This window comes from Micromesistius poutassou, assembly GCF_964030765.1.
Source record: "Micromesistius poutassou genome assembly, chromosome: 10".
Lineage (NCBI taxonomy): Eukaryota > Metazoa > Chordata > Actinopteri > Gadiformes > Gadidae > Micromesistius > Micromesistius poutassou.
Window position 1 is genome coordinate 470,617 of NC_140280.1, and position 23,689 is coordinate 494,305.

General features: G+C 52.8%; 2 protein-coding genes across 2 annotated transcripts; both read left to right on the forward strand.

The window, feature by feature from the left end:
• The first annotated feature begins 463 nt into the window (after positions 1 to 463).
• On the forward strand, positions 464 to 11,678 carry LOC311353787 (uncharacterized protein). The gene is made up of 23 exons (XM_084473607.1): positions 464 to 1,915; positions 2,016 to 2,201; positions 2,297 to 2,395; positions 3,033 to 3,198; positions 3,284 to 3,352; positions 3,455 to 3,520; positions 3,795 to 3,928; positions 4,250 to 4,408; positions 5,240 to 5,347; positions 5,471 to 5,612; positions 6,081 to 6,404; positions 6,885 to 6,929; positions 7,050 to 7,129; positions 7,242 to 7,354; positions 7,554 to 7,737; positions 8,371 to 8,455; positions 9,015 to 9,160; positions 9,646 to 9,736; positions 10,089 to 10,237; positions 10,404 to 10,489; positions 10,669 to 10,738; positions 11,070 to 11,188; positions 11,462 to 11,678. Exons 1-23 carry the CDS (start codon positions 503 to 505, stop codon positions 11,622 to 11,624), a joined length of 4,197 nt encoding a protein of 1,398 aa, XP_084329733.1. The 5' UTR covers positions 464 to 502; the 3' UTR covers positions 11,625 to 11,678.
• A 2,634-nt stretch (positions 11,679 to 14,312) lies between these two features.
• On the forward strand, positions 14,313 to 22,429 carry LOC311354059 (microtubule-associated protein RP/EB family member 1-like). The gene is made up of 7 exons (XM_084473854.1): positions 14,313 to 14,494; positions 15,838 to 15,968; positions 17,260 to 17,405; positions 18,076 to 18,274; positions 19,082 to 19,191; positions 19,282 to 19,434; positions 22,230 to 22,429. Exons 2-7 carry the CDS (start codon positions 15,848 to 15,850, stop codon positions 22,290 to 22,292), a joined length of 792 nt encoding a protein of 263 aa, XP_084329980.1. The 5' UTR covers positions 14,313 to 14,494; positions 15,838 to 15,847; the 3' UTR covers positions 22,293 to 22,429.
• The last annotated feature ends 1,260 nt before the right edge of the window (positions 22,430 to 23,689 follow it).

Here is a 23,689-nt window from a genome sequence, read left to right on the forward strand (position 1 = left end):
GCTGTTCCCTACCCTGCTGGCATTGGTCAGATCAGTGCTGCAGTGTACACTAGAAGTGTTTGTTTTATAGAGTCGGTTGCACACAACAAGCATGCATGGAGTTCAACTGCACTGCGGTGGTTCTCCTCCATGCATCCAGCACTGCAGCGACAATGGAACACATCTGCCAATAAACAGAGTTGGAAATGTAGAAATGGTGGCAATGAAGACAATAGTTAGATGTATGATGTCCTGGCCACTGTCGGTCTAGGCCCAAACAATATTGTACAAATGCAATTTCCATTTGGTTATTATTTTTTTGTTGTAGAAGCGACTTCAACTGTGACAACGGACGACGAGGCGCAGGGCCAACCAAGCACACGGACGGAGAGGTTGGGGAGAACGACTGACAAAGTGCACGGCCGACCAAAGGCAACAAAGAAGGTCTCAGGGAGTCAGGGAGGACGGCGCAGCGGTCAGCGAACGCCGGGAAGGAGACATAGGAGACATCTTTGGTTCCACCATGACGAGGACCATGGTGGAAACAAAGAGCAAAGCCCCGGGAGGGAGAGAGCGACAGACGAAGGAGACTCTTAGCCAGGTCGGAGAGATCGTCATCATGATATCTGACGACGACGACGACGACGACGACGGTATGGGCGAGAAAGCGGAGGCGAGCGTGAGAAACACAAATGGAGAGGAGGAGAAAACGGACTCAGGTGATGAAGTAGTCGCTCCCTGCACAGAGAGCTTACAGGACCTGATCAAAAGATACCTCCTCACGTCGAACACGGAGGCGGAGCTCGCCAGGTCTCACATCCTGTCTCCAGACTACACCAGGGACCTCGCCCTGGTCTGTTCACACACGCCGTACTGCCTCTACCTGTACAGCGGGGTGGCGTTGGGGGACGGCCTCACAGCCAGCGTCCTGCTGGTGGGCTACTATGACCAGAGTTCAGGGCGGGTCGTGTTGAAGCTGCTCGACGCCCGGCCGGCCCCTTCGGAAACGACCGCAGTGCACCAGGGCGCACTGGACCCCGACGGCCTGATTCAAATCCTGTTCCACTTCGGCCTGTCCCTGTACAACCTGGCCGTGTTCTACTGGGACTGCCCCGACCCGGGGGTGTGCGGCCAGATGGAAGCGCGCCTGCGGGCCTTCCGGCCCGGGCTGGTGTCCCTCTGTAGTCTCCCGGGTCTGGCGGGGAGAGCCTGCAGCGACGGGCTCCGGGCCGCCTTCGGCACGGTGGGCGAACTGGTCCAACACGTCCACCACCACTTCTCTGACCGCAGCCTGGCCCCCGTCGCCGGGCTGAGGGAGCTGGTGGCCTGCTCCAGGCTCTGCCAGCCCTCCGTCCCCGTCGTCGCCCAGTGCCTCTTCCTCAGCCACATGGTGCGGCAGATGTGCCGCGCCTGGCACGTCCTGGAGGACTACTTTGAGTCCCTGGCCTTCTCGCCCGAGGTCCACTGGGTCTGCGTCCTGCTGAAGCGGCGGGAGGTCCGGCTGGGCGCGCGCTACCTGAGCCACGCCCTGCGGCCGCTCTGCGACTTCCAGGAGGCCCAGCGGTCGGGCGCGGCCCAGCTGTCCGTGCAGCTGCAGCTGATGGCGGCGCTGAGCCACGCCTACGCGGCGCGCATCCTGAAGAGCTCCTCCGTGGCGCCGTACCTGGAGCGGCGCCACAAGGGCATGCTGCGCAACGCCAGCCTGCTGCTGCCCGACGCCGAGCTGAAGCTGAGCCTGCTGGGCGACGGGTGCCTGCTGACGCTGTCCGGGTGCGAGGCCGCCCTGGACGACGGGGCGTGGGAGACGTTTCTGGGCAGCGTTGTGGCCTTCACCCGGGCGGTGTTGGAGAGCATAGAGGCGAGCGTTCCGGACGAGCTGGGCTTCACGCCCATGCAGAACATGCGCCTGCTGCTCACGCCGCCGCGGGCGGGCAAGGTAGGCGTGTCCTGACGGTTCACGTTGGCTGCATGTGGTCTGTGTGTTATGATGTGTAAGAATCATTGTTGTTATAATCATCCCGGGGTTTTTCTGGCAGGATTTGCAGAGTCGTGGCTGGCTGATGAGGAAACTGTGTTTGCATCTGGGCTTGTCTACTTCTGGCTCCCCAGAGAGTCACGATCTGACCAGAGATGTGGTTCGGAAGTTTGACCTGCACTCTGATGAAAAGGAGGACGTCACAGAGGCTCACCGGAGAGACCGAGAAGAGAGGAACTGGGGCAAGGTAAACGACGGGGCGTGGGAGTCTGTGCTGACCAACGTTTACTGCTGTAGCCTGTACCGCTCTGAAGCTGGCTTAAAAACGGTCTCTCTTCCAAGGTGCTCTCGACGATGCAGAGGAGCTCTCTGCTGCACACGCTGTTGCAGATCCTCCTGGCCCTGCCGCACTCTCTCAACAGGGACTCGGTGTTCGATAAGGTCAGTGGGCAGGGCGACACTTCCTTTGCACAATATAATATAATAATATAACAAGTTGACTCAACCCAAGGGTCCCACACGCCTCTAACCCGCGTCTGAGTGAGTGAGCCTACCTGTGGTTAGTTGGGCGTCATTCATTTAGCAACTCAAACAAAAAGCCCCAGAGTGCTTGATGGAAAAGTAGGAACCTAAACAAACAACCAAAACCCTGACGCATACAACATCGCATACAATGATCAACGAACAGGAATCATATGCGTGCAGAAGTAAAAACATGGGGAGAGAAAAAAGAACACGAATACAAATCCTGTCTGAACAAGTGGGGGTTTAAAAGCTTTTTAAAGCCCTCAACAGAAAGGTCAGACAGTGTTGGAGGGTCAGTGTTGTTCTACAGAGAAGGGGCAAAGACAACGGTCCCCTTTGGCCTTCAGGCTGATACCTGAACCCCTGCCTGCTTCATAGTCATTTGCGTTGGATGGAACATACAAGCGTCTGCATCTGTGTCTCTACCGTGTCTCTACAAAGTCACGTCCACAGTGACACAGATCCCATGTCTCCTCCTCTTGTTCCTCCTAACGCTGAGATCTCTATGCTGCTCTGCTGAGTTTTGTACGTGGCGGTTTATGTCCAACTCCAGGTTTTCAGGAGCAGCATGTCCGCAGCTCCCATTCCCAGACTCCATTCCCCCGAGAAGCGGGGGAATGGAGCGAGGATGAGAAGCAAAGAGGAGGAGGAAGAGAAAGAGGAGGAAGCAGCAGAGGAGAAAGAGGAAGATGAGTCTGAGGTGACCGACCACTCCTCTGGTAAATGTCATGCCACTAGACTGAACTTCGTGTTTTGCGTCAATAAAGGTGAAGCATTGATCCTGATTTGATTTGTTTTCATCAGATAGCAGATCGGATTTCAGCGAGGACTCGGACGTCCCCACCGGCCGTGGACGTTTGAAAAATCTGAAACGTATGAAAAATATGAAATAAAATCCATCTGTCACTAAAAGAAATCCTTTGTATCAAGACATGCTCACGTTGTTTGTTTGTTTGTCTCCACTTTCTCTTCTAGGAAGGTTTCTGCCTGCAACGGTAGCCCCTAGTTCCATGGCACGCTCCCCAAACACGTCAAGCACAAGTAAGAAACAGGATGAACACATCTACAGATAATGTACAGATAATGTACAGATAACGTACAGATAACGGAGTGACGTGGACAGGGAGGCGGTACTTGGTGTACTAACTTACACTTAACATGATGAATATGGTGAATATGGTGTTATTATTACAGCTGAGCTCTGATGCGCTGGGAAATGTTCTAATGAATACATTATTTTGGCCTTGATTTGTTCACATGAAATGCAGTGAGGCGGTGGATTCATGAAATGGCTCCATGTTCTTGTGCCCTCTAGTGAGTGCCTCTCCACCCCCGGTGTATATAAGCATCATAGACAGTGATGTGGATGAAGTAGACATGACGTCCAGCCCGGTAGACCAGACCATCTCAGAGGACATCACGATGACGGAAGAGACGCCACCCCCTGAGGTACTACCACGGCAACCACATCTGTAAACAACACAAAACCCACACGTGTGTGTGTGTGTGTGTGTGTGTGTGTGTGTGTGTGTGTGTGTGTGTGTGTGTGTGTGTGTGTGTGTGTGTGTGTGTGTGTGTGTGTGTGTGTGTGTGTGTGTGTGTGTGTGTGTGTGTGTGTGTGTGAAAAGACTTGCAAAGTACTGCTCCATCTCTGCCACAATAGGCAGTTTTAGCAATCTGGAGAAGAAGACGCAATGTGTATCCATGATCTAAATAGTTGACACTTGTTACGATCCAAATAAAAGTGTGTGTGTGTGTGTGTGTGTGCAGGAGGACGACGTGGGCCCCTGGGTGGGCGGGCTGGTGTGGGGCCCCAGACCGGGCAGCAGGTCTCTGTGGCCCGCCGTCATCAAGGCCCGGGGCAGAGCGTCCACGGTCCCGCGGGTCTGCCTGGTCCGCTGGTACGAAGACGAGGACCAGTACGTTGAGGTAGGGCTACTGGTTCATCAACATGAGTTCATGCAGTTGTAAGCATTATGATATAGCAGCAGCACAGGGGTTGGGGCTGGCAGCCTTAGAATGAGTTTTATGATTGCCATCTGTGATGGAAAAATTCTAAAAATGTTGCTACCTTTTAGTGGTATGAGCTTTGTTTTCCGTTCCGTTGTGTATTGTCTTGCCACCCTGCCTCTCCCCAGAGTCGTCTACATACTGACCTTTGTGCTCGGTTCAGCTCACAGTGAGCGAGGTCGTCAAGACGTTAACCCATGTGCTGTGGTCAGCTGTCCCACCTTCCACCTTCTGTTTCTGTGTCTCCTATGTGTCCTTTAGCGAGGTGCGGTCTTTGTTGGCCAGGGCTGATTAGTAAAAGAGACGTCTGTCTCACTGTGACTACCCAGCTCAAACTAAAGACTAAAATAATAAATGTAAACCCTTTTCTATGTCCTTAGAGTCAACCAATAATGTTAATCTTTGTACTTGTGACCTGGTAACCTGGCACTCTTCTGCTTGATGAGAACACACGCAAATCTGTGTCTTAGGTAAACATAACCTGATTTGATTATTGTCTGATTATTGATTACTATCTGCAATGTGGGAGGAGCTGAAACGGTATAAAACAACTCAAACTGCATTCTGGACTAAAGGAAATAGCCACGACACCTGATTGTTGTCGTTAATGTTTTGGTGTTGTCTCAGGTCACCTGATCGTTGTCGTTAATGTTTTGGTGTTGTCTCAGGTCACCTGATCGTTGTCGTTAATGTTTTGGTGTTGTCTCAGGTCACCTGATTGTTGTTGTTAATGTTTTGATGTTATCTCAGGTCCCGTTCCAGAGCTTGCAGCCCGCCGCTGACTTCCACCAGTGTTACTGCGAGGAGACGTTTGCCACCACGTCTCAGTACAGGACCGCAGTATTCGGATTTCTAAAGGTAGGTGTGTGTGTGTGTGTGTGTGTGTTAACCGTGCGTTGTGTGTTAACCGTGCGTTGTGTGTTAACCGTGCGTTGTGTGTGTGTGTGTGTTAACCGTGCGTCGTGTGTGTGTTGTCTGTAGGAGGCGGCCAGACGCTGTGAGAAGCAGTTCTCCCCGAAGGACCCCAAGGAGCTGCTGGGGCTGTTGTTGGACTGGGCCTCGGAGTGGACCCTCCCCGCCGGCGCCCTGATGGGCCCCCGACCGCCAGCCCCCCTCACACACGGTACACACACACACACGGTACACACACACACACACGGTACACACACACACACGGTACACACACACACACGGTACACACACACACACGGTACACACACACACACGGTACACACACACACGGTACACACACACACGGTACACACACACACACACGGTACACACACACACGGTACACACACACACACACACACGGTACACACACACACACACGGTACACACGGTACACACACACACGGTACACACACACACACACGGTACACACACGCCTCCTGTGTCCTCAACACAGAAAACACGCAATCCGAGTTTGGGTAGTCCGAGTAGTTCCTTTGCATTGTGTGTCTGTAGGATTTAGTGTGTGTGTGTGTGTGTGTGTGTCCGGAACTCCATCTCTAATCGATACATTAGTGTCGTTGTCTCCCTGGCCACACGTTGAACGTCCCCGATGATGACTCCATGTGTCCACATACAGATGAAACGAACACCGACCAGCCAGAGGAGAAGGAGAAGAAGAAGAGAGGGAGGAAGAAGAAGAGGACCGACTCGCTCCTGGGCAGGAAGCGGTCCGGCGGGCTGGACCAACAGTCCGCCAGCGACTCCCAAGAGGCCACGCCCACGAAGCCCGCCAAGGGGAAGAAGAGACGGTGGGGACAGGAGAAAGGGGAAGGTTCCGGAGGAGGGTCGGAGAGGAGCAAGAACGACGCCGTGGACGTCTCACTCACCTACAAGCCGAGGACCTGCCACAAGATCGAGGAGGCGGCCGGTGACTACGTCGAACCGGACCAGACAGACAGAGGTACGTTGAACCAGACCAGACAGACAGAGGTACGTTGAACCAGACCAGACGGACAGAGGTACGTTGAACCAGACCAGACAGACAGAGGTACGTTGAACCAGACCAGACGGACAGAGGTACGTTGAACCGGACCAGACAGACAGAGGTACGTTGAACCAGACAGACAGACAGAGGTACGTTGAACCAGACAGACGGACAGAGGTACGTTGAACCAGACCAGACGGACAGAGGTACGTTGAACCAGACCAGATGGACAGAGGTACGTTGAACCAGACCAGACGGACAGAGGTACGGGGGGGCACCGCGGCCAGGGTCTACACTCACCACAGGCCCATGGTCATATGGAGAATGATACTTCATAAGAGCTTTAATGATAGAGGAGCTCTGATGTCTGGGATGCTGAGATGTGAGTGAACGCAGTCCCTTACCATCCGCCCTGTCTTGAGCCAACGTCTTGTCGTATGTTTTTCCGTTGGCTAGAGGCCGCCATCTGCAGCATCACAGAGCAGGGGCTGGACATCGAAGGTGAGCCTTGTTCTGTTACCCATTCACAAAACGTCCACGTGCGTGAACGTGTTTCTTAACCATGAACAGATGTAGCGTCGCTCTGCCCACAACGTCTTGACTCGGTTCCTCTCTGTGCAGACTTCTGTCTGTGCTGCGGCACCGCCGACATGGAGGCCCCCCACCCCCTGTTCAGAGGAGGCCTCTGTCCGAGGTGTAAGGTCAGTAACACGTCACACGCTGTCGCCTCCTCGGAGCGACGAGCCGACCGTCACTCCACATGGAGACAGTGAGACGGTCTCATGACGGTACCCTCTCCTCCCCGCTGCACAGGACAACTTCACAGAGACGCTGTTCCACTACGACGAGGACGGCTACCAGTCCTACTGCACCGTCTGCTGCTACGGGATGGAGGTCATACTGTGCGGCAACGACAGCTGCTGCAGGTCCGTCTGTCTGGACTACGTCTGTCTGTCTGTCTGTCTGTCTGTCTGTCTGTCTGTCTGTCTGTCTGTCTGTCTGTCTGTCTGTCTGTCTGTCTGTCTGTCTGTCTGTCTGTCTGCCTGCCTGATGATCGCTGATCATTCCTCCGTCAGCTCATCCACGTCCCACCGCCTCTCTCTCTCTCTCTCTCTCTCTCTCCAGGTCCTTCTGCCTCAACTGCCTGGACATCCTGGTGGGCCCGGGCACGTTTGACTCTCTGAAGGAGGTGGACCCGTGGATCTGCTACCTGTGCCAGCCGCAGGCGGCCCACGGCGCCCTGGAGCCCCGGGAGGACTGGAGCGTCCGTGTGCAGGAGTTCTTTGCCAACAACAGTGCCATGGAATTCGTGAGTTTGTTTTCTGTGACCCGCGGGGCCCGCTGCCCACGTCTTCACGGGGCCAACATGGGGGCATCCGTGGCCTACTTGTTAAAGAGTTGGACCGGTAACTGGAGGGTGGACGGTTCGAATCCCGACCGGTAGGCAAAAATATGGACGGGGGGAGTGGTTGTGCAGCACTCTCCTACGTCCTCATCCACGGATGAGGTGCCCTTGAGCAAGGCACCTGAAACCCCCACTTACTCCCCGGGCGCTGCACTGCGGCGGCCCGCTGCTCCGGGTGTGTTCACCGGCTCCCGGGTGGGTCAGAAGCAGAGAAAGAATTTCCCGCAAAAAGGGACAATAAAGGATAACTTAACTTCCTCCAGAGCCACGCCCTGAAGACACAGGACCAGCTCGCTGGCTGTAGCGGTAGCGGCCTCGTGGAGCCTCTGGTCACTGAGTGCAGCGGGAGACTGTGGGCAGGTGGACGGGGCGGTCGGGGGACGGACCAGTCGTCCAATAATTGAATATCGGCAAAATTCAATTATTGGATTTAAAGCTTATCTCTTATCTTTTTGTCTTGAAATGAGCCAAACCTTTTTTTTTTTTGGATATTTAAACTTATATTTAAACACTGCTGTGATTTGTGGACGTTCTCAGGATCCTCACCGCGTCTACCCCTCCCTTCCTGCCAATCAACGGCGACCGCTCCGAGTTCTGTCGCTGTTTGACGGCATCGGAACAGGTGAGTAGAAAGGGGCGGGGCTAAGGGAACAGGTGAGTAGAAAGGGGCGGGGCTAAGGGGAACAGGTGAGTAGAAAGGGGCGGGGCTAAGGGGAACAGGTGAGTAGAAAGGGGCGGGGCTACGAGGAACCGGGACAGGGGACAGGTTAGTAGAGATGGGCGGAGCTAAGAGGGACAGGTTAGTAGAGATGGGCGGAGCTAAGAGGGACAGGTTAGTAGAGATGGGCGGGGCTAAGAGGAACAGGTTAGTAGAGATGGGCGGGGCTAAGAGGGACAGGTTAGTAGAGATGGGCGGGGCTAAGAGGGACAGGTTAGTAGAGATGGGCGGGGCTAAGAGGGACAGGTTAGTAGAGCTAAGAGGGACAGGTTAGTAGAGATGGGCGGGGCTAAGAGGAACCAGTGGTAGAGATGGGCGGGGCTAAGAGGGACAGGTTAGTAGAGATGGGCGGGGCTAAGAGGAACCAGTGGTAGAGATGGGCGGGGCTAAGGGGAACAGGTTAGTAGAGATGGGCTCCAGTCAGAGCTCCATGTGATGCGTGTGTCACTGTGCGTCTCCCCAGGTTTTCTAGTGCTGAAGGACCTCGGTTTTAAAGTGGACAAGTACGTTGCTTCAGAGATCTGCGAGGATTCCCTCGCAGTGACGCGGATCAACCATGAGACCAAGGTCACGCACGTGGACGACGTGCGCTTCATCACCGAAGAGCAGGTGGGCGCGCTCTCCTTTCTCTATCGCCTCAGGGCTGTACCCCCCCAGGGCTGTACCCCCCAGGGCTGTACCCCCAGGGCTGTACCCCCAGGGCTGTACCCCCCCCAGGGCTGTACCCCCAGGGCTGTACCCCCCCCAGGGCTGTACCCCCAGGGCTGTACCCCCAGGGCTGTACCCCCCCCAGGGCTGTACCCCCCCAGGGCTGTACCCCCAGGGCTGTACCCCCTCAGGGCTGTACCCCCAGGGCTGTACCCCCCCCAGGGCTGTACCCCCTCAGGGCTGTACCCAGGGCTGTACCCCCCCCAGGGCTGTACCCCCTCAGGGCTGTACCCAGGGCTGTACCCAGGGCTGTCCCCCTGTCTTTTGTTCTCATTGAATGCTCATTGTTATGACTTTTAACAGTCTTCTGTTTTATTGTAAATCTGTTTCCCTGTGTGACGCTCACAATGCCCCAGGTGATTGACAGTTGGTCTCATCCAATGCAGCTCAAGGAATGGGGTCCGTTTGACTTGCTGATTGGTGGAAGTCCCTGCAATGACCTGTCTGGTGTCAACCCTCTGAGGAAGGGAATCTACGGTACGTAGAGCTGTGAACCTGAATGCACCAGTTCTGTCACAATATTAATCATCAGACTTATGATTTATTTCAACCGAAACCTGAAGATATTCTCTAGGTTCTCCTGACTGTAACCACAATTTGTCATTTCCTTTTTGCTTTTATAATTTTCTAAATCAAAGTAGTCAGAAGCACATCAGTCACCAACTCTTCCCTAGTCTCTCTGGGGGCCAGAGTGAGCCTCCTGTGGTGTAATTCTCTTCTCTGGTCTCTCTGGGGGCCAGAGTGAGCCTCCTGTGGTGTAATTCTCTTCTCTGGTCTCTCTGGGGGCCAGAGTGAGCCTCCTGTGGTGTAATTCTCTTCTCGCCAACAGAGGGCAGTGGCAGACTGTTCTTCGAGTACTACCGCATCCTCCACCTGCTCAAACCCCGGGACGACGACCCCCGGCCCTTCTTCTGGATGTTTGAGAACGTGGTGTCCATGAACGCCCACGACAAACACAACATCTGCCGCTTCCTGGAGGTAAGGACCTTCCAGGCTACGGGCTTCAGTCGTATACCGTATCAGTACCTACGTCTCCTCTCGTTAGTCTGGCCTCGTTCATTGTCTGTGATGAATGTCTCATGATGCTGAAAGTGATGCATGGATTGTTCCTGGGATCTAACCATGCAATCTGATTGGCCGACAGTGTAACCCGGTGATGGTGGATGCGGTGAAAGTGAGTCCTGCCCACAGAGCGCGTTACTTCTGGGGTAACATCCCGGGGATGAACAGGTAACTACTGCCTCCGGTAATGATCCTAACGCAATGCCGCCTCACTCACAGTCTCATCATTTATCATAGCTGAGTGCTGTTGGTACCTACAGCGTTGTCGAACTGTGCCACCATTGGACTGTATACGGTCCCTATCTATTTGTAGCTGTCATCTCTAGTTGCTTTGATTGTCCCCACAGACCGATGACGCCCTCCCACAAAGACAAGCTCAATCTGCAGCAATGTCTGGAGAAGGGGAGAGAGGCCCGGGTAGGTTCCTGTTAAACCCTGTACTGCACCCTACTAGTCTCCTACTGCACCCTCCTAGTCTCCTACTGTACCCTCCTCCATCCTACCTGGCCACCAGGCCCCCTAGTCTCCTACTGTACCCTCCTAGTCTCCTATTGTACCCTCCTAGTCTCCTACTGCACCCTCCTCCATCCTACCTGGCCACCAGGCCCCCTAGTCTCCTACTGTACCCTCCTCCATCCTACCTGACCACCAGGCCCCCTAGTCTCCTACTGTACCCTCCTAGTCTCCTACTCTACCCTCCTCGTCTCAGACAGTTGTAGTTTTGTAACAATCCTTTGTGTCCCTGCAGCTGACCAAGGTGAGGACCATCACCACCCACTCCAACTCTCTGAAGCAGGGCAAAGTCCCTATAGGTCCTGTCATTGAGAAGGGCAAGGAGGACAGCCTGTGGATCACAGAGATTGAGGCGTAAGTGTCTGGCCGCCGCCCCCCCCCCCCCCCCCCCCCCCGCTGGGGTCAGCCATGCTGAGAACGTCCCCCCCATCAGTGTGGTTGGACCCTTTCATATGTTTGATCTGGTCCCCTATCGGCATGTGTAGTCTTTATTCTACCGTCACATCAAGCCAGATTTAGATTTGCATGGATGGTATCACCCCATCTGTTGGCCCCCCCCTGGGTGTCTTCATACTACAAGTGTTGATACGATCCTGAATGAGCTCCATCTTCTCCCTACACATCCAGAATCTTCGGCTTCCCCAAGCACTACACCGACGTGAGGAACATGAACAGCAAGGAGCGGCAGAAGGTCCTGGGGAAGTCGTGGAGCGTGCCCGTGATCCGGCACCTCTTCGCTCCGTTGAAGCTCTACTTTGCCTGCGAGGAGATGGCCGGCTCCTCTGCCTAGGAACACTGACCTAGGATCACTGACCTAGGATCACTGACCTAGGATCACTGACCTAGGAACACTGACCTGGGAACACTGACCTAGGAACACTGACCTAGGAACACTGACCTGGGAACACTGACCTAGGAACACTGACCTAGGATCACTGACCTAGGATCACTGACCTAGGATCACTGACCTAGGAACGCTGACCTAGGAACACTGACCTAGGAACGCTGACCTAGGAACACTGACCTGGGAACACTGACCTGGGAACACTGACCTGGGAACACTGACCTGGGAACACTGACCTAGGATCACTGACCTAGGAACACTGCTGCCTCTTTCTTTTCTTTTTTTTTGTTTCCTGCTCTCATTGGTCGGATGGACTTCCACACTTTTTATGCTGAAGTTGAGCAATGGAGGATAATACAGGATATATACAGAACTGCTATGACGTCCAATCAGTTTGGAGAGTTCCGTATCACGCCGTGCCTAACTTCAACTGTTTATTTATTTATGGAAGCAATAGCATAGTTCACTGAAGCCTAAAAATATGTTGATGGAGAGGGTGGAAAATTTGTAAAGCAATAGGCACACGGTGAGTGAACTCGATAGTTCGGAAACTACTCTGGGTTTGAATGATCTTTTAATCTTTAAGGGGGTCTCACTATCTCTCACGGTCTCTCTATCTCATAAAAAAAAGTTGGCGCACTGTGCACATAGCCTTACCATGCGCAAAAGCGCAGGCATTCGTAACCTCTTCTTTAAGTTCTACCTCAACATTTCGTGTGTTTCCCGAAACGTTCTTTGCTACGAATCTCTTTCGTACGTCGTTCGTTGGTAAGGTTGGTCTGAAGCGCTCGTAGAACCTTCTTAGCTCTACCGTAGTGATGATCAGCGCCTGACGCTAGTCTCCACCACTGTACAGTAACCTTTAGAAATCCCCGTTGCGCGTGTCCATTCCAAGTTTGCATCCGTAGCCAATTGAGGCCAAATGGAGAGGGTGGAAAATTTGTAAAGCAATAGGCACACGGTGAGTGAACTCGATAGTTCGGAAACTACTCTGGGTTTGAATGATCTTTTCATCTTTAAGGGGGTCTCTCTATCTCATAAAAAAAAGTTGGCGCACCGTGCACATAGCCTTACCACGCGCAAAAGCGCCGGCATTCGTAACCTCTTCTTTAAGTTCTACCTCAATCTTCTTTAAGTTCTACCTCATTTTGTGTGTTTCCCGAAGCGTTCTTTGCTACGAATCTCTTTCGTACGTCGTTCGTTGGTAAGGTTGGTCTGAAGCGCTCGCAGAACCTTCTTAGCTCTACCGTAGTGATGATCAGCGCCTGACGCTAGTCTCACCACTGTACAGTAACCTTTAGAAATCCCCGTTGCGCATGTCCATTCCAAGTTCGCATCCGTAACCAATTGAGGCCAAATGAAACGGCGTGTTTGAATTAAGGAAGTTGTCTCGGCTGTTCTTTATTTTGGGCCGTGGGTACAGCAGGCGAGGTCAGCTCGACTCGCTTCCTGTTTTACTCGCTGACTGAGACGTGTTGAAAACGGTCTCCAAGGATGAATGACGCACCGGCTCTCTTGATGAGGTCCGATGTCCAACAGTCCGAACCACCCCTTTAAGGGTACGATAGTGTATCCACCTGTTATATTTATTTTAACAGTGGATGTAGTGACGTTAAACGGTTGAAGTGGTCACTACCAGATCATGCTATCGATCTCCAACAGGACCCGTTGCCACGGTATCGATAACGTGCTACAACTTTCTGATGGGGACGCACTGTTTCATCAAGTGTTTTGTTGGAATTTTAAAATTTTAATTATGGAAGGATTTTATTATAGATGGGAGTATATGAAATACAATTCCATGTTATTTTTTAACCTGACTGTTTTAGTTATGATCTATTTTAAGTTTTCACTGACACTTTAGACGAATCCAAAGCGAAAAAATGTATTAAGAGTACAATCTCATTTGAATATTGAAATTCATATAGTAACATCCCAATTGTACACTTTGACAAAGAATGAAATGCTGTGAAACTATTTTTGGATAGAGCATTCAATAATGCTCACAGATTTTTATTAAACTCATAACAGAGATGATGGCCATTTGTGTTGATTCTGGTTTTTGTTGTAACTGATATGTTGACCTCTCCTAGATGTTGATAATCTCATCTATACTTTATACCAAAAAGTCAAAAAAATGTAGATGAAAACACAGTATACACAATACGGAACACTATACATACACAGACACTCAATATATGATACAACTTTATTAACAATATAAACAATATAATAATGACAGAGGTTATAAGATGCAAGAAACGCGCTAAACTATTGGACCGCAACAAAGCCCGCAATGGTTTCTGGGACGAGTAGTTCCTTCACCGTTCACAAAATAATGCACAGTCTTGTACCTTATGCCTTTTCTTCCGTTTTAAAAAAATATTTCTGGCCCGAATGAAGTGTTTCATGGTCACGACTCACTTGACGGAGGACTGTCTTGGCTCCAGGCTTTTAAAACTCTTCGTAATAAAGACTTTCTGAAAAAAGGCAGCGGAGAGAATAATGAATGGGAGACGCACTTCCGGACCCAGAGCTCCGTTCTACGTTCTCCCGTCGACGACGTAACGACGTCACCCCGTCACGTGCTTACGTCACAGCGCCAGTGACTTCCGCTGCCGGTAGTGGACGGAGGGCTGCCAAACGGAAGCGGAGAGAACAGAACAAGAGCAGTGTGTGTGTGTGTGTGAGAGAGATAAATAATTTGTCGCGCACAAAAAAAAAAACATCCGCTGTCAGAATCATCGTTCCAGCGATAACACGATATCTTCATTTGAAAGAATTGCGGAGAATCGAGCGTCCTTCCCCCACACACGGTAGGTAAGGTGGTGCCGGTCCGTTAGCCGCTACGTTAGCATCGCAGCGCGGAGCCGAAGCGGACATGCGGCGGACGTCCCTCCGCGCGGCGGCGCGGCGCGGCGGGGCGCGGCTCTCTCTCCGCGTTCCGCTTTAGCTCCGCGTTCGATCCCCAGAGAGACCCGAGACCAGGGCGTACATGCACTCGAGCCGCGGTGTCCCGTCCCCCCGGTAGCCCGTGTACCGTGTCCTCGGCTCCGGGTGTGGGGGGTGCGGGGCTTCAGGGCGGGGTGGCGGGTCGAGCTAGCGGCAACTAGCCGCCCCGGACCTGGTGGTGACAAAGATGCGTCCAGACGCCGCGCTGTCATCCGCCCCGCCGCTGCTGCTGCTGACAAAACTAGAACCAGCTGATAGTTGGGACTGCCTGTTATTTTATTCACGGATTCTGATTCTTGACCCGAGACAGACGGGGAACTAGCGTTAACACTTTTCCCGATGTCTTATTTTCGGTGTTTCTAAAGGAGCTGTTTCACACGCTCCGTGCCAGCGGGTTTACAAACCTGGGTATGAATGTCATTATTCAGCGTTATCGTCGGTGGTTGTGGGTGGACGTTTCAATGTTGCGTTCGGAGAGGAGAGCCCCTACGTTATGCTGCAGTCACAATGCAACATAAAATCCCCGCTGAAGGTGACTGGGGGAGCCTGGGTGGACACCACCTTTCGTCTCTTCGCCACACATTGCGTTACGTATCGCGACCAGTTCGGACGTCTAATGTATTAATGAATCGAAAATGTATACGTTACTGTAATTGAAGTTAAACACGCGATGTGTCCATGAGGCGAACGCACCAAATGTCTTCCCCCTTCCCCTCAAGATGTTGCCGTTGGGGAGTTGTGACCCCCACCCCTCTGGTCTCAGTGATGCACGGCTCCTAGAAAGTGTTGGTGCTTCAGAACACTAGGTGTACTGATCTCTGTTCACATGTGGCCTCAGAAGAGGTTCAGTGGAGTTGTACGCCAGCTAGTTATCTAACCACTATCTCCCATTTTACAATGCTGCAATCAATCTGGCAGAACGTGTGTTATTCTTTTGTATAGAGTAGACCGAAAAATATGTGGTTTAAATTGTATGCTTAAGGATTATGTAACCTGTATATAGCTATATAACTTGGTGTCAAATGAAAATCCACATGGTTAGGTGAAGTTACTTCAACGCAAATCTCCCCCTCCTTCCCAAGACAAGGAACTGAAAAAAACAGGGCCAACAGAATCTGCACATTGTCACCTCCTGCCACGTCTCTCTCACTCAAATCAATCAAAAGTCCTCCGGGTTGTCTAGAATGTGTCTGGTTTGTGTCTGCAGTTGACCGAAGATGGCTGTGAATGTGTACTCCACCTCTGTGACCAGTGAGAACTTGAGTCGCCATGACATGCTGGCCTGGATCAACGAGTCCCTCCAGATCAACCTCTCCAAGGTAGAGATGCTGTGCTCAGGTAAGCAGGCCGGGGCAAACCAAGTCGAGTCAAAACCCTTCTTTCCTGTAACCCCTCTGCACAGCAGCAGGTGATCCCAACTGTGGTGACCCCAAGAAATGGGAACATTCCGTCATGGTGTTACACCATCTCCACGTTAATATGAATAGCAAAAGTGCGTTGCGGTGTAGACCTTTGTCGTTGTCCGGAGTAGAAATCTGTGCTTATCATTTCTTTAGTCATGTTGCATTTTGTAAGCCAAACAATTTGGGGATTCGTGGCGTTCGTTGTTTTAAGGTTATGCTAAGAACTTTTAAGGAAGAACCAGCGATGCATTGTGTTCCCACAGTGTGCTTTAGGGAAACATATTTTCAAGACCAGCTGGAGGAAACCATTGGCCAACACACGTATGACCGCCGGGTCCCATAGCTCCTATATGAGCTCTGGGTACAGAGAGACGCTGGGTGAAACCGGGCTGCTGAACCAATGAGTGGCTGTGCTCGTCCACAGGGGACCAGATTGCATCGTCATGATGTAGCACGCTAACCTAAGAGAACAGCCCAGAGTTTTGGCTCTGAGTTGTGGCAAATGGGATGAGATCATGTTTCAAACAACTGAGTGCTTAAAGGCCTACGGTTGATCTGGTGCAATGTGTCTGAGGGCAGGCCTCTGGTCTGTCGTTTTCATTGGTTCTTTCATTTTTATTATTCAGAGATATATATTTATTTATTTTTTACATTTATTAGTATGAAATAGATACATTTATTAGAATGTGTATATATATTGTTTGATATAAAAAAGTGATAACCAAAGATTTAGCATTACTGTAAAGTCATTTGCCTTTCCTATAGGCCTCTGAAGAATAAGTCCCGCCTCCGAGGCTCCCGGGTCCCTCGGTCAAACGTCTACGGGGCTTTATGATTGATCGCTCAGAGGTCTAGTGGGGGTGTCTTCAGTCTAGCCTCGTGACTGCGTTGCGTGCTAGCGTCCCAGCTGGGGGTGATGTGTGTGCGGAGCGGGGCGTGTCACAGCTGATCTAATCCTTCAGTGAGCACACTTATTATTAAACCGCAACGCCGTGGCTGCCGTTGGGAGAGCCGTGGGAAAACGACTCTGTTGATAATGTAGTTGAGCGTGTATCAGACACGCAGGTGGAGGCTCATGGTGTGTGTGTGTGTGTGTGTGTGTGTGTGTGTGTGTGTGTGTGTGTGTGTGTGTGTGTGTGTGTGTGTGTGTGTGTGTGTGTGTGTGTGTGTGTGTGTGTGTGTGTGTGTGTGTGTGTGTGTGTGTGTGTGTGTGTGCGTCTGTGTAGGCGGGGCCTACTGCCAGTTCATGGACATGCTGTTCCGGAACTCGGTGCCTCTGAAGAAAGTCAAGTTCGGTGCCAAGCTGGAGCACGAGTACATCCACAACTTCAAACTCCTGCAGGCCTCCTTCAAGAAGATGGGCGTCGACAAGGTAGGCCTCAACGCGTACTGCTTTATGGATCATGACCCCTCCCCCGGGGGGGTTGAACCAAGGACCTGCGTGCTGGGAGCCAACAGCGCTAACCACGGTGGCAGCGGGCCCCCGGGCACGGCCCGTCCCGGCCCCTCCTAGTGGCCCTTTAATCAGGAGCGATGACAAGACCTAGACACATCCCCTTTAACAGGCGCCCATTGTTTGAGGACATAAACTGATGCAGCCTTTAACCGCTGGGTCCTCATGGCTTCATGTGTCCAGCTGTGCTGACTGAGCTGGACTGTCTTCCGTCCACCGAGGACCATGTCCACCGTCTGCTTTTTAAACGGAGCCCAGTCCCCCTACTAGGATGTGTTGTGTGCTTCCTGCTGGGGGTGCGTGCAGCTCGTCCAGTTTGAGGTCTAACGTCTCCCCGTGTGGGATTACATTCTCCCACAAACATTGTGTCTAACGCTGGAGTTTTATCGTCTCTGAAACCTTGAACTGAACGTTTTTATACGTACTCTGATTGGCTCGTCATTTATCACCACTTTAATGTGTTTATGGTCCGGTGATGACGGCTGGCGGCCGTCCTTTCCTCCTGGCCGTGTGCCAACAGGAATGCACTTACCGCCGTCGGCGTGTTTGCATAATGCAAAAACATGACCCCGTTCCTCGACCCTTCCAGATCATTCCGGTGGACAAGCTGGTGAAGGGGAAGTTCCAGGACAACTTTGAGTTCGTCCAGTGGTTCAAGAAGTTCTTCGACGCCAACTACGACGGGCAGGACTACGACCCCCTGGAGGCCCGGCAGGGACAGGACACGGCCGCGCTGACCCCCGCCACCTCCGCGCTCAGCCGGCCCCCCAAGAAGATCCTCAACCAGGGTCAGGGTCCCCCCCCTACCAGTATAACCCCCCCACTACCAGTATAACCCCCCCACTACCAGTATAACCCCCCCACTACCAGTATAACCCCCCACTACCAGTATAACCCCCCCACTACCAGTATAACCCCCACTACCAGTATAACCCCTCCACTACCAGTGTAACCCCCCCACTACCAGTATAACCCCCCCACTACCAGTATAACCCCCCCTCTACCAGTATAACCCCCACTACCAGTATAACCCCCCCACTACCAGTATAACCCCCCCACTACCAGTATAACCCCCCCTCTACCAGTATAACCCCCCCACTACCAGTATAACCCCCACTACCAGTATAACCCCCCCACTACCAGTATAACCCCCCCACTAGCAGCTCTACCAGTATAACCACTACCAGCTCTACCAGTATAACCACTAGCAGCTCTACCAGTATAACCACTACCAGCTCTACCAGTATAACCACTACCAGCTCTACCAGTATAACCACTACCAGCTCTACCAGTATAACCACTACCAGCTCTACCAGTATAACCACTACCAGCTCTACCAGTATACCCACTACCAGCTCTACCAGTATAACCACTACCAGCTCTACCAGTATACCCCCCCTGTAGCCGTACTGTAGTCGATGGTGTAACTCAAGCGGTGTCTCTTCCTTTGGTTTTATTCATTAATTGTAAGGTGTAACGTGACCCAGTGGGGCTAGGGGGCGCTGTGTGTTCATGTTACCACCGGTCAGTGGAGGAAGCCGTCTGGTGGTTCCTCTCTTCACCGTCAGGCTGACCACTTCCTGTTTCCTCCTCAGCTCCCCAGAGAGCCGCCGTTGCCAAGGTAGCACCCAAGATGGCGCCGACCAGCACAAGAAGACCGATGATGGGCGGAGGAGACGAGGAGAAAGCAGAGCTCCACCAGGAGGTCAGCCCCCCCCCCCTCTCACCTGAACCCGTTAACTAACCAAAGGTCACCAACATGACCTCTGGCCTCTGTCCTCCCCGTGTTACTCAGGTGGACGTTCTGAAGACGACCATCCAAGACATGGAGAAGGAGAGGGACTTTTACTTTGGAAAGCTGCGGAACATCGAGCTGATATGCCAAGAGAAGGAGGGCGAGGGCGACCCCACACTGCAGCGGATTATCGATATTCTCTACGCCACAGACGTGAGTTCGGTTTCAAATCCTCCTGTTCCAACGTGCGACCGAGCCACAAGTATAACGAGTGGATCAGGCCCGCCGACGTCATTATCTACCGCTCCTCTGAGCCAGGCTCCCTGGAGGCCTGCTGACGTCATTATCTACCGCTCCTCTGAGCCGGTCTCCCTGGAGGCCTGCCGACGTCATTATCTACCGCTCCTCTGAGCCGGTCTCCCTGGAGGCCAGCTGACGTCATTATCTACCGCTCCTCTGAGCCAGGCTCCCTGGAGGCCCGCTGACGTCATTATCTACCGCTCCTCTGAGCCAGGCTCCCTGGAGGCCTGCTGACGTCATTATCTAACACTCCAGTCAGGAATGTGGAGGACTCCCGGCAGAGGGAGGGATGGGCTGACACGCTGCAGTCATGATGTGGACTCTAGTTGTCAGCAGGACCTCCTACAGAATGTGTCCTTCTTCTATTCTGGCGTTTATCTGCGCAGTCACATCCCCTTTGAGTCTTAAAGGTGTCCTATTATATATTAGGGTGTGATTATCAGTTACACGCCGTTTTAGAAAATCTGCCTCTACTGACAAATGGGCGTGTCCACCTAGATGTGTGACGGATAGATAAGCAACGTCTGAGGCTACGGCCCGCTGGGTCGGCTGGTCTATCCAGAACACATCTAGACGGACACGCCCCCCGCTGTGATGTGTGGAGGGAGCTTGTAATAACGGATCACACACTGCCACCTGGTGGTAGAATCTGTCACCTGGTAAAGGTGATAATCAGGGAGTGCAACACGACCTGTGATGGTGACACGTGTGTGTACCACGTGACTGTGTGTGTACCACGTGACTGTGTGTACCACGTGACTGTGTGTACCACGTGACTGTGTGTGTACCACGTGACTGTGTGTGTACCACGTGACTGTGTGTGTACCACGTGACTGTGTGTACCACGTGACTGTGTGTACCACGTGACTGTGTACCACGTGACTGTGTGTGTACCACGTGACTGTGTACCACGTGACTGTGTACCACGTGACTGTGTGTACCACGTGACTGTGTGTGTACCACGTGACTGTGTGTGTACCACGTGACTGTGTGTGTACCACGTGACTGTGTGTGTACCACGTGACTGTGTGTACCACGTGACTGTGTGTACCACGTGACTGTGTGTGTACCACGTGACTGTGTGTACCACGTGACTGTGTGTGTACCACGTGACTGTGTGTGTGTACCACGTGACTGTGTGTGTACCACGTGACTGTGTGTGTACCACGTGACTGTGTGTGTACCACGTGACTGTGTGTGTACCACGTGACTGTGTGTGTACCACGTGACTGTGTGTGTGTACCACGTGACTGTGTGTACCACGTGACTGTGTGTGTACCACGTGACTGTGTACCACGTGACTGTGTGTAGGATGTGACTGTGTGTACCACGTGACTGTGTGTGTACCACGTGACTGTGTGTGTACCACGTGACTGTGTGTACCACGTGACTGTGTGTGTACCACGTGACTGTGTACCACGTGACTGTGTGTAGGATGTGACTGTGTGTGTACCACGTGACTGTGTGTGTACCACGTGACTGTGTGTGTACCACGTGACTGTGTGTGTACCACGTGACTGTGTGTAGGATGTGACTGTGTGTGTACCACGTGACTGTGTGTGTACCACGTGACTGTGTGTGTACCACGTGACTGTGTGTGTACCACGTGACTGTGTGTACCACGTGACTGTGTGTGTACCACGTGACTGTGTGTGTACCACGTGACTGTGTGTGTGTACCACGTGACTGTGTGTGTACCACGTGACTGTGTGTGTACCACGTGACTGTGTACCACGTGACTGTGTGTAGGATGTGACTGTGTGTGTACCACGTGACTGTGTGTGTACCACGTGACTGTGTGTGTACCACGTGACTGTGTGTGTACCACGTGACTGTGTGTACCACGTGACTGTGTGTGTACCACGTGACTGTGTGTGTGTACCACGTGACTGTGTGTGTACCACGTGACTGTGTGTGTACCACGTGACTGTGTGTGTACCACGTGACTGTGTGTGTACCACGTGACTGTGTGTACCACGTGACTGTGTGTGTACCACGTGACTGTGTGTGTGTACCACGTGACTGTGTGTGTACCACGTGACTGTGTGTGTGTACCACGTGACTGTGTGTGTACCACGTGACTGTGTGTGTACCACGTGACTGTGTGTACCACGTGACTGTGTGTGTACCACGTGACTGTGTGTGTACCACGTGACTGTGTGTACCACGTGACTGTGTGTGTACCACGTGACTGTGTGTGTACCACGTGACTGTGTGTGTACCACGTGACTGTGTGTGTGTACCACGTGACTGTGTGTGTACCACGTGACTGTGTGTGTACCACGTGACTGTGTACCACGTGACTGTGTGTAGGATGTGACTGTGTGTGTACCACGTGACTGTGTGTGTACCACGTGACTGTGTGTACCACGTGACTGTGTGTACCACGTGACTGTGTGTACCACGTGACTGTGTGTGTACCACGTGACTGTGTGTACCACGTGACTGTGTGTGTACCACGTGACTGTGTGTAGGACGTGACTGTGTGTGTACCACGTGACTCTGTGTGTGTACCACGTGACTCTGTGTGTGTACCACGTGACTCTGTGTGTGTACCACGTGACTGTGTGTGTACCACGTGACTCTGTGTGTGTACCACGTGACTGTGTGTGTGTACCACGTGACTGTGTGTGTGTACCACGTGACTGTGTGTGTACCACGCGGCGTCTGACCCCCGCCCTCTCCCCGTTCTCCTCCCCCCCCCCCAGGAGGGCTTCGTGATCCCCGACGCGGAGTCTGAGGACCAGGACCAGGAGCAGGAGGAGTTCTAGGAGGAGCCGGGAGGCGCCCCCCCCCCCCTCCCCCGCGGCCGGGGGCCGGTCCACCCTGCCCAGCGCCAGCCTCCGTAGCCCCGCCTCTAGCCTCTGTAGCCACTTTAACCCCCGACCGCCACGCCGGCGCGCTCCACCCCGCCGCCCTGAGGCCCCCCCCTCCCCCTACACCCCCCCACCCCCCCTCCAGACCCAGGCCAAAACGCCTTTTATAGTTTGTTTTCTGTTTCATTCATCCACTGATTGTGGATTACAAGTCGCCCCCCCCCCCACTCCCTCATTACACCGCCCACCGCCACCGCCTTACCGCCCCCCCCCCACCGCCCCCCCCCCCCCTCACTGCTCTCCTTTGGACTTGGTCCTCAAGCCATCCCCCCCCACCCCCCCCACCCCATGGCCCATGGCTCCCATTCCTATCAGTAAGCATGGACACCCCCCCCCCCCCCCCCCCCCCCCAACAACCAGACTGTCAACACCGAGACATACCTGGAGATCCAACAGACTTCAATATGAGCAACAATATCTTCTGTGTGTGTGTGTGTGTGTGTGCGCGTGTGTGTCTGTGTCAGTGTGCGTGTGCATGCATACATGTTAACAAAAATATCATGTCGAATCAATCAAGAAGGAAGCGTCTGGGTGGGACTCCTGTTTGATTCCCCCCCCCCCCCCGTAAAGCGCCACTGTGCCGGCCATTCTGTGCCCCTCATTCAAGCCTTTTTTAGAATGTTCCTTTGGGTTGTTTTTAAACGGACTCAGTTTCACGGCGACTCCAGGGCCCAACAGCCAGGTAGACATCCACTGCCAAACAAGATAATTTATTGTAACTTTCCTATGCTCATTTTTGGATGGTCTTCTCTCGATGTGGACTTGGACCACGGTTTGAAGAAGAAAAAGAAAAAAAAAAAAGTGCTGGCAGTTCCTCGACGGCACCGAGAGAGAGCTAGCCAGCTAGCGGTAGCTCCTAGGCTAGCAGGTCCGCAGGGCAGAGCTTAGGACCGTCTGCCCCCCCCCCTCCTCCTCAGGCCTGTGAACGCCTTGTCGTGGTGCTTCAGGAGCCAAACAGAAGCCAACACAACCATCTCGGTATTTGGCCGTTTTTTGGCGTTACAAAAAAAAAAAAAAAAACCTAGATGCTGTGATGCTGGTTCTTTATCCTGGTTCCGTTTGGTTCTTTTTGTTCTTCTTGGTCTGCTCTGTAACGTTCTAAGGGGATGAGCGCGTTCCCCTGTTTGTTCTCTTGTTTAACATTCACCTCTCCGGTGTGTCTACTTGTGAGTGACGTGTGTTCGTCTCCAGTGCTCCTCATTTGTTCAACTGTGTGGAGAAAACTTGTTTTGCTGATTCCATTAAAGAAGGAAGGGTGTTGATATCTGAGGTGGCTGCCAGTTGTTCATCAG